The sequence below is a fragment of the Lathyrus oleraceus genome, chromosome 4 (assembly GCF_024323335.1).
Source record: "Lathyrus oleraceus cultivar Zhongwan6 chromosome 4, CAAS_Psat_ZW6_1.0, whole genome shotgun sequence".
Lineage (NCBI taxonomy): Eukaryota > Viridiplantae > Streptophyta > Magnoliopsida > Fabales > Fabaceae > Lathyrus > Lathyrus oleraceus.
In genome coordinates, this window is record NC_066582.1 from 312254627 (window position 1) to 312269005 (window position 14379).

Genomic DNA, 14379 nt, shown 5'->3' on the forward strand with positions numbered 1-14379 from the left:
TTGCTTGAAGAAGGGCCAGAACCTGGTTCCCGTTGGGGCATGGTATTTGATGGAGTTGTTAATCAGTATGGTAATGGCATTGGGGCAGTCATTATTACTCCTTAAGGCACGCATTTTCCGTTTACAGCTAGATTGAATTTCAAGTGTACAAATAATATGGATGAGTATGAAGCTTGCATTATGGGGATTGAAGAGGCCATTGATCTCATAATCAAGTATTTAGACGTCTATGGAGATTCAGCTTTGGTTGTGAATCAAATCAAAGGTGAATGGGAGACGAATCAACCTGGTTTGATACCATATAGAGATTATGCAAGGAGGATTTCAACTTTCTTTACAAAGGTTGAGTTTCATCATATCCCTCGAGATGAAAACCGGATGGCAGATGCTCTTCCAACGTTTGCATTAATGATTATGGTGAAGTATTGGAATGAAGTTCCTAATTTGACTGTGATGCATTTTGATAGGCCAACTCATGTGTTTGTTGTTGAAGAAGTCAAAGATGAGAAGTCGTGGTATTTTGATACCAAGTGTTTTCTCCAAAGTCAGATTTACCTGTGTGGGGCATCTTTGAAAGATAAGAAGACATTGAGGAGATTAGCTGGCAATTTCTACCTAAATGGTGATGTGCTTTACAAGAGAAACTTCGATATGGTTCTGCTCATATATTTATGGGTAAACACAAAGTAGACTTATTGATGACTGAAGTCCATGAAGATTCCTTTGGTACTCATTCCAATGGACATGATATGGCAAAGAAGATGTTGCGAGCAGGTTACTATTGGTTGACAATGGAATCTGACTATTGCAAGTTTATGAAGAAATGCCACAAGTGTCAAATTTATGCAGATAAGATTCATGTTCCTCCGACACTGTTCAACATCATTTCCTCTTCATGGCTCTCCTCTATGTGGGAAATTGATATGATTGGCATGATTGAGCCTAAATCTTCGAACGGACATCGTTTCACTTTGTTGGCTATTGACTACTCCACAAAGTGTGTTGAAGCGGCATCGTATGCGAATGTAACCAAGTAAGTTATTGTGAGGTTTATCAAGAATCAGATTATATGCCGGTATGGTGTGCCAAGTAAGATCATTACTGGTAATGGATCAAACATGAACATCAACATGATGGAAGCTCTTTGCAAAGACTTTAAATCTGCACATCATAATTCTTCTCCGTACAGACCTAAGATGAATGGGGTTGTTGAAACTGCAAACAAGAACATCAAGAAGATCATTCAGAAGATGGTTGTAACGTATAAAGATTGGCACGAGATGCTCCCATTTGCTTTGCATGGGTATCGTACATTTATCCGCACTTCAACAGGGGCAACCCCTTTCTCACTCGTTTATGGTATAGAAGTTGTGCTCCCATTAGAGGTTGAGATCCCATCATTGCGTGTCTTGATGGAAGCCAAGTTGACTGAGGCTGAATGGTGGCAGACCAGGTATGACCAACTGAATTTGATTGAAGAGAAGAGGTTGAATGCCATGCGCCATGGACAGTTATATCAGCAGAGAATGAAGAAAGCATTTGATAAGAAGGTCAGACCTCGTATGTTCATAGAAGGTTACCTTGTGCTCAAGAAGATTATATCTTTCAAACCAGATTCTAGGGGAAAATGGACTCCTAATAGTAAAGGCCCATATGTTGTTAAGAGAGTCTTTTCAGGCGGCGCTTTGATTCTTACAACTATGGATGGTGAAGAGTTCACTCGTCTTGTGAATGCTGATGTAGTCAAGAAATACTTTTCCTAAAAAGAAAAGTATAGCTCGCTAAGTTGAAAACCCGAAAGGGCGGCTTAGGCAAAAATGAGCGTCTCGGTGGATTAAAACCCGAAAGGCTGATCCAGGCAAAAGTTAGGGACATAAAACAGAAAAATTTATCCCGATAAATTGAGTACCGCACCTTGGGGAAATTTATGCAAAAAATAGGGATCATGGCAAGTAACTGCAAGCTAGTTGATCTTCAGTCTTGAAGACTTTCTTGAACATAATGTTTGGTTCTGGTTCATTCTCAACCAAAGTTAAGAGCGCAATGGATATTGAAGGAGATAGAAGGATGAGTGATCATTGTATTCAATGTAGCCCTTTCCATGTAAATTACCATTTTTCAACTTTTGTAAAAATCTATGGAGTCTTGTCATTTACAGACTACCATTCTGTTAAATAAAGTTGAGTTTTTTATCCAATTGTTCCCACTCTCAGTTATTCAGTCAATTAGAATTAAACTTTATTATGATCATTTTGAAGTTAAAATTTTAAAGTAAAAAACATGTTTTCTAAAATAATATAAGAAGTAACTTTTAAAAAGAAATTAAAGGAATATCAACAGCGGTTTGAAAAGCAGTAGGCCCTAAATGCGAAGCATTGTTGGTTTTTCCCCAAGCGGTTGGTATAATCCTTATTTCATCCTCAGCAGCATTCCTGCAGCATTTCAGTAGTCGGGTTTGGTTGGTTTCCCCAACTAAATTTGTTTTTGCCTCCCTTGAGTTGTAGGCGTGTTATTTGCAGCAGTTCGCATAGTTTGGCAGAATTTTGCTTCCCCGGAAGTCGCCATCAGAGTCGTCCCTAACCTCTGCTAGCCCTAATTATGAGTAGTGTGGTAGTTGTCCCCTGCAGGGTTGTCTCCCATTTGATATGGTGTTGGCCTAAAATTCCCCGTAGAGTTGATGTTATAGTTTCCTCGGTAGGTCCTCTCCTCTCTCCCAAGCCTGGGTTGACCCCTTTGAGGTGGATGATCCTTGTGCATTCCTTTTACACCTTGCTCTCTCCAGCAGTTGTTTCCTCCCTTTGTGGATTGGCGGAGAATTGTATCGATGATTCGGACCAGTGACATTTGTATCCTTTGTGATCATTTTGTCAGCATAATCATCATATATACATATACATATACATATACATTCATTTCATTATTGTATTACTAATACACTTTGTGATTCATTATTTCTCTGATCCTTTGCTACGGTGGTATACTTTTTTCCCCCACGCAAATTTTGTTTGTCTGTCCTCTTTCAATTGTAGAGTGTCAGCCCATTAAGCAGAAAGAATTTAACCTTTCTCATTCCCCACTGAGATACTTCCTTGTGGATGATTGTTATTTTAGTTTCCTCCCCAGTTGATTATCTGGTTGGAACCACTCCCCTTGAGGTATATCCTCATTAGGTTGAGTCTTTGATTGACTATTTCTTTCTTGATCTTACCTAGATAGATGCTTCTGGTCCCCTTGGGAGTCTATTACCCAGTAAATGGTAATATTCTCAAGTTTTGCAGATTTTTACTTTTCGCTCAATACCCGGCAAAAGTAACCTTTTTCTCCCCAGCGGATTCATTTTTTACGTTTCCCCGGGAAGTTTATCCTTGATATGTTCATCCTTGAAATTCTGGTATCAGATATGAAATATCGAAGGTAATGTCACGACACTAATATCTGAACAACAACTAAAATATAAACAGGATAAAAACAAAGAAACAATTGAACAGGTGACACAAGCAATTGTTAACCCAGTTCGGTGCAAACTCACCTACGTCTGGGGGCTACAAAGCCAGGAAGGAAATCCACTAAACAAAATTAGTTCAAAGACTCTCAGTAAACAACTTCAAGTTATAGTCTTTTCACCTAATCTCTACTCGTGTGACTTCTATCTAAGAACTCTTAGATATGAGACCCTACTCACTTCCCCTCAATCACAACAGTGATATAAAAACAAATATTACAAAGAAAGAAGACACTCTTCAAGGACACATACTTGATCTTGCTTAAAAGCTTCAACCAATTAAACAAACACTCGTGCTTCAAAGCATAGAGTGGACAAATTACAACACAAAATTCAGTCCAATTCACACATCAATAAGATGAATGAATGGCTCACAATACAGAAGCTCACACAAGGCTAAAACCCTAAAACTCTCTCTTTTTATCGTTCGTCTCTTATGTGTTTAAACCAGGTTTTACATGGTCTTTAAGTAGAAGCTTTTGAATGGGCCTGGGCAGCATAAAACCCTAATTCTTTTTTCCTTGCGTATCTTCTAAGAAACAACAACTAATCATCCCTTATTGGAAAATAGATCATTCTGGTTTTAAATCAAATTACTCCTTGAATAGCGCATTCAATCTCCACATAAGCACACACAGATTTGCATGAAAAGCGCAATCTCAAGATACATAACATTCAGACTGAATGTTATGTATACTCATGTCTTAACATCGGGTCTGACATCTTAGCTAAATCCTGCACAACCATATTTAAACATCCTGCAGGAAGCTGATATCACATGTCAAGACAACACGCACGACAACTTGTGATAACACTAAGTTTTACCAAAATTGATGCCAACACAAAGAACCAACAAACTCCCCCTTTGGCAAATTTTGTCTAAAACATACATCAGATCATACGTTCACAAGAAATCAATTAAAATATCAGTTCAACAGCAGTAGAAGTAAACATACACACATTACTAGCAAAAATAGCAACTAGTAATCACACATGCACTTGTGCTCACAACACACCACCTCCCCCTTCATCTAGTCCACACCAAGCACCAATATGCTTTACACAAGCAAAATATTTCTCCCTCCCTCATAACATCAAACAACAACTATGGTTATAGCTACATCTCCCCCTTTTTAGCCAAAAGAGACCAAAGAGACAAAATAAATGTCTATTCAATCATAAACCAAAATGTCAAAAGTTAAGGGTTACAAAACCAAGTACATATTCAGCTGTCAGTAAGCTGAGATACAAACCAACAAAACATGAATACAGCAAAACAAAATTTCCAAAATCAAGAAAATCCATCAAAACAGCAACAAAAATCATCACATCAATGGGGGCCAAATTCAAAGGAGCTAATCAGAGGAGCTTCAGCTTGCAACTTCATCAGCATTAGAAACAGAATTGCTACTTGTATCATCATTAGTTGCAGACCTCTCACTAGAGGTGTGGGCTTCAGCTTCCTTAGCATGTTCAATATTCTCACCTTCAGCTCGCTCCAAGCTTGCATTCAGGGCTTCCAACGATTCTTTCCTAGTTGTTGCTACCCTTATCCCTTCACCCATCTCTTTACAGGTCTCCTTCAGCTCAGCAATAGTTCCAAATTTTGAGGTTGTCTTTTTGATAGCAGACATCATGACAATGTCTTCGACATGACTGCCTTCAAACAATTTATAGTGCACTGATAGAGCAGGTTTTCTTCTACTTGGTAAGTTATTAGAACTTAGAATACCAGGGTGTTGACTCAGGATAATCCCACAAATCATAGAGGGAAAGGCAATAGGAAGCTTAACTTCATTAGTAGATGCATGCTTGATAATTTGTTCAAACATAAATCTACCATAGTCAAAATTCGTTTTGGTTCCAACAACAAAAATAAATCTTCCAAGGGTGTTAGCAATTGTGGAAAGTCGTTGGTAGGAACCCAATTTGCAGCTCATATTTTATGCAATATTTCATACTTGACAATTAACTTCCCAGCAAGAAGACGTTTTTTAATAGGCCACCTTTTCACCTGCCTTCCTGTAATTTCTCTACAAACCTGATTGTCTGTAGCTTCCAATTCACCTGCACCCTCAACTCTTCTTCCCAGAAAATTGTTAATGACAGTGGGGGAGAATGTGATACACTTACCTCTCACAAACACTTCGCAAAATTCCTTGTTGTTCTTATCAGCAATATCCTCAAGAATGTTGATAATGAATTCCTTAACTAAACCCTCATAGCACTGAGAGAACCCAACCACAATCTTCATCAACCCAGCAGTCTTTATCAGGTCCATGACCTCCTTGACTTTAACAACTTCCTTTCCTAACTCCCTTTCCATAGCCACCCTTCTTTGAATCACAAATTTCCATTTGGCAGCTCCATCTTCAAGATGGAAAGAGATATTATCCAAATGCACAACAACAACTCTCACAGGGGACTTCCTCACAGTGGTCTTCTTCACAGGAGAGATTTCAGGGACATCTTTCTCAACATATTCTTCAGACTCAGAGACTTCTCTAACCTTCATCTTCTTCACTTCAACCATGCTCCAAGATTTGGAAGGACCAACACCAGCAGTCTTCCTAGCTATTTTAGCTTACATCATTTCAGCCACATATCTTCCTTTTCGTGTCTTCATACGCTTAGCCACACTTGGCTTTAAGTGATGAAGTAAGTTATCCTCTTTCTCATCAGACCTATCATCCTCTAGGTAAATCACATCGTTTGCAACATCATGCTTCTTAGAATGGGAAACATTGGCAGTTTTAGATGCCACAGATTTTCCTTTACCAGACACAGTTTGCCCTAGAGAGCAGAAACCTCCAGCAGCCATGTCCTTCTCAGAACTGGAGGAATCGTTATTCTTCTCACTATGTTTTGCAACCTCAGGAGAGGGGTAAATTTTAGACTGGGGAGTAGAGACTCCCTTCACAGAATGTCCTTCATTAAGGATTCTAGTGACTAGGTTCCTTATGAAACGATGTGTGATGTATATCTTCCTTAGAACTAGTGGCATGAGTTGAGCTAGAAGGGATATTAGAGATGTTACCTTGATTGGGGCATGCAGAAGCTGAGGCATCCATGGGATGGTTTAAATCAAGGGCTCGCAGGGAATAACTGATAGAGGAACCACATCCAAAATCTCATCATCGTGAATGTCCATGGAAGGAGCGCTAACCTTGTGAGTAGACTTAGTAGTTTTTGAATCAAATGTAGTTTGATGTTGTGACATCTTGACATTTCTGTGGAAAAATTGCAGTTTCCCTAGTAGAGGAGTGTGAGGAAGAAGCAGGAAGTTGGAAGAGTTGGAGTAGGTAGTGAGGTTGTGGGGGTTGCGTGTGAAAAGGTAATAGATGGTATTTCCAAAACTAGGTGATGATTTACCATAATGGGGGCGCTTTATTTTAGCCACATAGACACTACTTTGCTTACTTTCCCACTCCATATTAATTGCTACAAGTCTTCATAAATGCAAAGCCCTAATTTTCCTCTCAGGACTTAAAACTGATTTACATCCAATGCCTTTGTAAAAATATCAGCTAACTGCATCTCAGTAGCAACATGCTCTAAGGTTACAATCTTATCCTCCACGAGTTCTCTAATAAAATGGTAACAAATATCAATATGTTTTGTCCTACTGTGCTGAATAGGATTCTTAGAAAAATTTATAGCACTCATGTTATCACAGTACAATATCATGACATTTTGCGTGACATTGTATTCAGTCAGCATTTGTTTCATCCACACCAGTTGAGAACAACTACTTCCAGCTGCTATGTATTCAGCTTCAGCAGTAGACAGAGACACACAATTTTGCTTCTTACTAAACCATGATATTAAATTGTTCCCCAAGAAGAAGCATCCTCATGATGTTCTTTTCCTATCATCAGCATTTCCATCCCAATCAGCGTCACAATATCCAAACAGTACAGATTCAGATCCATGAGTGTATAACATCCCATAGTCACTAGTGCCATTGACATATTTCAGGATCCTTTTCACTTGGTTTATGTGACTCACCTTTGGTTCAGCTTGATATCTAGCACATACACCTACAGCAAAAGCAATGTCAGGTCTGCTTGCTGTGAGATATAGCAGATTTCCTATCATGCTTCTGTAGAGACTTTGATCCACACTGACACCATTTTCATCTTTAGACACTTTCAGATGAGTAGGAGCAGGTGTCCTCTTGTGGCTTGCATTATCCATGCCAAACTTCTTAACAATATGTTTAGCATATTTACTTTGAGATAGAAAGATAGAATCTTCCATCTGCTTGACTTGCAGGCCAAGAAAATAGGTTGGTTCTCCAATAAGGCTCATTTCAAATTCAGATTGCATTTGCTCAAGAAAATGTTGAACCATCTTACTTGACATCCCACCAAACACAATATCATCCATATATATCTGACCCACCATGAGCTTTACTCCTTCATCTTTGACAAATAAAGTATTATCAATTCCTCCCTTCCTGTATCCATTTTCAATGAGAAACACTATGAGTCTCTCATACCAAGCTCTAAGAGCTTGTTTCAACCCATAGAGGGCTTTCCTCAACTTATACACATGCTTTATAAGATTTGGGTCTGTGAACTCTTTAGGTTGTTCAACATACACTTCCTCATTTAAGTAGCCATTTAAGAATGCACTTTTCACATCCATTTGGAACAGTTTAAACTTCAGAATACATGTCACTCCTAGCAGTAATTAATGGACTCCAGGCGAGCTACAGGAGCAAATGTTTCATCAAAGTCAACTCCTTCAACTTGAGTGTATCCTTGTGCTACCAATCTTGCTTTATTTTTAGTAACCACACCCTTTTCATCAAATTTATTCTTGTAAACCCACTTTGTTCCAATAACATTTATTCGTTCAGGTCTTGGAACCAATTCCCACACTTCATTTCTCTTGTAGTGGCCTAGCTCTTTCTGCATGGCATTGCTCCAAAATTCATCAGTTAAGGCTCAATCTTGGACATAAAACATGCATGTGAGATCACTTCCCTTGATCTAGTGGTGACCCCTTTATTTGGGTCTCCTATAATGAGATCTTTAGGATGATCCTTCTGAATTCTGATAGAGGGTCCCTTATTAAGTTTATCAGCTTCAGCTTCAGCTTTAGTGGACTCACTCTCATTACTTTTGTCCAGGAGATCAGTTGGGGCATCATTCAGAAATGTTTCAACATCATCTGTGACATCAGTTTCTTGATCATCCACAACAACATTGATAGATTCCATCATAACTTTTGTTCTGGAATTAAAAACTCTAAAGGCTCTGCTGTTTGTTGAGTAGCCCAGAAATATTCCTTCATCACTCTTGGGGTCCATTTTCCTTCTTTATTCACGATCAGCTAGGATATAACATTTACAACCAAACACATGGAAGTATTTGATAGTAGGTCTTCTTCCCTTCCAGACTTCATATAAAGTGTTTGGGGTCCCTTTCCTCAAGGTGACTCTGTTGTGAACATAACAGACCGTGTTCATAGCTTCGCCCTAGAAGTGGTAAGGCAACTTCTTAGCATGAATCATAGCTCTAGCAGATTCTTGGAGAGTTCTATTCTTTCTGTCCACCATACCATTTTGCTTAGGGGTAATGGGAGAAGAGAACTCATGACCAATTCCTTCAGATGAACAGAATTCAACAAATTTACTGTTCTCGAATTCTTTCCCATGATCACTTCTGATTCTGATAACATGACTCTCTCTTTCTCTTTGAAGTCTTTGGCAAATATCTTTGAACACATCAAACAAATCAGATTTTTCCCTTATAAAATTTACCCAGGTATATCTGGAGAAGTCGTCCACCACAACATAAGCATACCTTTTCCCACCAAGACTTTCCACCTGCATAGGTCCCATCAAGTCCATGTGAAGAAGTTCCAGCACTCTAGATGTGGTGTCATGTTTGATCTTCTGATGTGAAATCTTTGTCTGCTTTTCAATCTGACAATCACCACAAACTCTTCCTTCATCAGTCTTTAATTTTGGGATTCCTCTGACAGCTTCAACAGATATTATCCTCTTCATTCCTCTAAGATGCAGATGACCTAGTTTTTCATGCCACTGTTTCACTTCTTCTTCTTTAGCTAGAGCACATATTGATGAATAGCTAGTTTCTTAAGAATTCCACATATAGAAATTATCCTTAGACCTGACTCCTTTCATGATCACCTTACTTTTTGCATCAGTAATCAAGCATTCAGTTTTTGTGAAGTTCACATTTAGACCTTGGTCACATAGTTGACTGATACTGATCAGGTTTGCAGTCAATCCTTTAACAAGCAGCACATTATCAAGGTTAGGGACTCCAGGACAGTTCAGCTTTCCAATCCCATTGATTTCACCCTTTGCTCCATCACCAAAAGTTACATAGCTGGTGGCATGAGGTTGGAGGTCAATTAGCAGGTTTTTGCTTCTAGTCATTGTAGCGATGTATTCGTCACTTTATGATTTATTGATTAAATCAAAAGCAAAGCATACAAAGAATCGAGTCGCCACCGCACTTTTATTTATCCAAAGGAATGGCTAAAAAGCGAACAAAAGCCTAAGAAGTTTTACACATAGAAAACTAATGAAAGATCAGAGATCTGGGTAAGGGGTTAATTACGCAATGGGAAGGTGTTAGGCACCCAAAACGTCCTAGGTACTCCTAGGGAGCCCTTTTCACAACTTGTTGTACGAAATGTTATTTGTTTATGAAATATTTATTGTGCAAACATGATTGAAGGGATGAGAGAAGAATATACAAGTTATTATTTTTGTGTTTGAACGGATGAACCCGTTGCCTACGTACCTTTCCATGGAAGGTAAGGATCAAAACGCCGTAGTTCGGCTAAAAGATTTCCAAAAAGTAAGTGAATTGATTTTAAAACAAAAGCCCTAAGGTCTTCCGTTATCCACGGGAGAAAACTCAACCTTATACAAACAACAAGTCCACCATGTGAGAAAAGCTTCAACTTGCTAGTGAGGGGTTAACCCTATAATAAGCAAGGAAGTCTTACAATTCAATCACTAAGGACAAAAGGTGAGATTAACATCAACCAACTAGGATAAATCAAACCTATGGCTAATGTATGAAAGCTTATCAAGAATGGACAAAGCCACAAAACAATTGAATGAGTGGAGTTAATCAATTAGAATTTATTCATAAAAGATGGTCAAAGTATGATTAGAATTCAATTCAAAAGAAGTATTATGAAAATGAAGTTTGAAAAATCAGAGGCTTAAGGCCTAGGTTTCTAATTTGAAATCATGTCAAAATGTTTGCACAATAGTTTTCAAGTTTGGGTTAACATGCAAATGGAGGTTTAAAGAAACAAAAGGTGGGAGGGTGAGGAAGTAAAACTTCTTAGATGTTCACCTCTTGAGATCATATGTAGATGATCCAAGTGATTCCTTTGGAATAGTCAACAATGCAAATAACAGATGAACAAAGTAAATGGATACCGGATGCCAATCAATGGACTTATTCCAATCTCACAAAACAAAAATGGATACCGGATGCCAATCAATGGACTTATACCAATCTCCTAAAGCAAAACAATGGATACCAGATGCCAATCAATGGACTTATACTAGTCTCACAAAGCAAAGAAACATGGATACCGGATGCCAATCAATGGACTTATACCAATCTCCTAAAACAAAATGAAACATGGATACCAGATGCCAATCAATGGACTTATACTAGTCTCCTAAAACAAAATGAAACATGGATACCAGATGCCAATCAATGGACTTATACTAGTCTCACAAAGAATGATCATAGGAAACAAATGCCAATAGCTGGACTTACAATTGACTCCTCACAAGAAAAGAATAACAAATGCAATAAGCAAGAGGAAACAAGTTGCCAATAAATGGTCTTACACTCGACTCCAAGGAAAGGAATGCCAATGAATGGTCTTAGTTCCAGATCCCTCCAGATCATAGGAAACAACTGCCAATAGCTGGACTTACAATTGACTCCTCAATGGACAAAACAAAATGTCACGAAGATATGAACAATTGATCATGAAATGATAAACAAGTAATGATGATAAATGCACAAAGGCACACATAAGCAAATATGCACAGATGAATCAAGTAAGCAAACAAACAACGCAATTAGCACACACTATATACAATCAATTAGGCTCAAGCAAGGTTAGGCCTTACAGCCAACTGGAATGGGGTATTTTGTGCTCTTAACCCTAACATTGAGAGTTAGGGTGAAGCAGATGAAATAGAGATGAGGGGTATGCCTCATAGCTCTTATCCCTGGTCAGGGAGAACTTTAAATAATGGAAAGTGTGGGAGTTCAGAAAGTTGGAACTCTTCTCCACAAATGATCTTGGGTTATTATTCACAATGCATCAACACATTGTGTGAGCAAAGTGAATGACACACTGAGTAGCAGGAGATGGATTACACATCTCTTTTATCTGCCAATTGCCTCATAAGAGGACTTTTCCTGCTTAGCACAAAAATTAAACAAGCACAAACATTGCCTCTTAAGGAGGGCTTCAGACAGGTGCCTACCAGTAACAGTAGGTCTTCCAGACTACATGAAGATTAGAGATTATACCTAAGTGGTTAAGCAACCAAGCAAAGCAAAGTTCAAATGAACTTAAAGCAACTTAGGTACCTGTGGAAACAACTAAACAAATCAGTACAATACTCAGACAAACAGACAACAGTCAATAAGCAACAGACAATCCCAATGTACAAAATGTGTAAGCCAAAAGGCAAACATAAATGAGTTAACATCAACCTACAAAACACACAAGTATTAGTAATCAAAAGCAAACATCAATGCTCAAATGATGAAGCATCATCAACTATGGAACTTGGATGCTCAACCTGAAATCAAAGTTCAACTGTAAGCAACAAACCACTAGGTCAAAGCCTTGGGTCAAAGATAGAGAAAAAATTTAAAACAGAAGCTGAAATTTAACACAAAGCAACTTCAACCACATGTTGACATATTCCAAAAGGTCTCACATCAAAATCATTCACCAAGAGCATTTCATAATCAAATGAAGATAAAGGCAATTTCAAAGCTCATATGTGATCAACAAGAATGAAAAATTCAAATCAAAACAGAAATGATTCAAATAAATCTGGAAAATTCATGCACAATCAAGACATCTAACATGATCAACATACAAAAAATCAGAAGCATTGGAGATCATTTGGCATGGCAATCACTTTGTACAAGTTGAACATTCAAAGGTGTGACACAAATTGTCACACCAAGTTAGCACAAGCATAAAACAGCAATGGAGCATAGGAAAAATACCAACCCAAAACCAAAATGTCAAGCAATGTGTCTAGTTTCATCATGCAAAATTTCAAAGCCATTGGATAAGAAACAAGCATTTCACAAAGAGATAAGCAAGGCATGGTCACAATTAGACATATGATCAATCATCCTAGCACAAAATAATATCCAGCCAAGAACAACTTTGGAAATTATGATCATAAAAAACTAGACAGAATAACGAGCATTGTGCAAAAAATTAGAGTGAAATTGATGCATTTTTCTATTTTATATGATTTTTGGAAGTTAAGGAAAAAATTAAAAAAATGAAAAGTGACATAGCATATGAAAATAGGAGAAAAATGAAATAGCATTTTGAAAAACGCTTCAGCCAAGGATCGAAGCCAGTGCGAATTCAAAAGTGGCGCCTCAAACAAAACGGCACCGTTTAGACCTAAACCCTAGCGCGCCAAAAAATTCGTAGCTAATTCAAAGTTTCGAAGCAAAATCAAAGCAATTTCGTAGCAAATTCTGGAAATGGTGAAGTTCATAGGTTGAAGATGAAGATCATGATGATCTTCATCTGGATTTTCCAGATTTTAAAAGATATGTCCAGAAATCACAATCAAGCACAACATTCGAATCATCATGTCATGTACATGCAAGATCCATAAACCATTCATGCAAAAACATCAAAACAAGCACGGATCGAAGAGAATAAAATTCATCATCAAACTTTCAATCATCCATAACTAACTCAAAACAGCACCAAATCACACGATTCAAAGCTCAAATTCATCAGCATGCTTATATCTACAATAATATGGCCATGGATTTCAAAATTAAGAGATAAGAATTATGACCTCTTGAAGTGCAGATTCGAATTTGGCTTGTTTTAAGGCTTGTGATAACTCCAATGTTCCTCTATGATGCTTAGTGAGATGATTAATGGAGAGAATGAAGTTCAAACACACTTGAATTCAGCAGATTTTGAAATCACCATGGATGCTTTAAGCTTCGAGTATGCTTCAATATGGCACCAATTGCTTCAATTCCACGTTCAAACTTGTTCAATAAAGCTTCATGATCATGAATCTAGCATTGGAAAAGGCTTGGATGTGAAGAATTTGGAAGAACTTTTGAGAGAAATTTTTTGGTGATTTTGGATCTAGATCTGAAAAATGGTCGTTCATGGCAAATGCAGTTATGATTATTCTTATATATGCCATGCTAATCATGCTGTAATCATGTTTAAGCCTAATGCAAATGAGATTAATCACTTATGAGGTGCATGTGCAAAAATGGTTTTTCACCTCATGCATGGAATGCATGTGTGAACAGTACACGAATCTGATCCATTTTCACTTAAAATCAATTTTTAAAACCAATGGCAATGGCAAAAAGTTCAAACAATGCATCATTTTTGAATTTTGTAATTTCCCTCCAAAAAGCCCATGGATTAACAAGTGATCATGTGATGACAATTCATGTAATGTGATGCATGATTTGGAAATTAGAGGTAAAGAGGAGAATATTGCAAAAAGAACCACTCATTTTGGAGCTTTGGTTGAAAAGTTATGCTCATTTGAAGTCCCATGCATACTTTGCCATGATTGGATCATATCTCCTTAACCACACCTCATA

The 14379-nt window shown here is 37.9% G+C and overlaps 1 protein-coding gene across 1 annotated transcript; it reads right to left on the reverse strand.

Annotated features, from left to right (window-relative positions):
• Nucleotides 1-4872: 4872 nt before the first annotated feature.
• Nucleotides 4873-5828, reverse strand: LOC127137250 (uncharacterized). The gene is made up of 2 exons (XM_051063723.1): nt 5464-5828; nt 4873-5338 (listed from the first exon to the last, which is right to left on the reverse strand). Exons 1-2 carry the CDS (start codon nt 5826-5828, stop codon nt 4873-4875), a joined length of 831 nt encoding a protein of 276 aa, XP_050919680.1.
• Nucleotides 5829-14379: the final 8551 nt, after the last annotated feature.

Bases quoted from the DNA above. Each gene is read 5' to 3' on its own strand.
- LOC127137250 (XM_051063723.1), bottom strand. From the start codon at position 5,828: ATGGAAAGGGAGTTAGGAAAGGAAGTTGTTAAAGTCAAGGAGGTCATG. The intron at 5,339-5,463 runs GTATGAAATATT...TGACTATGGTAG, and splicing joins GCTGGGAAGTTAATTGTCAA to ATTTATGTTTGAACAAATTA.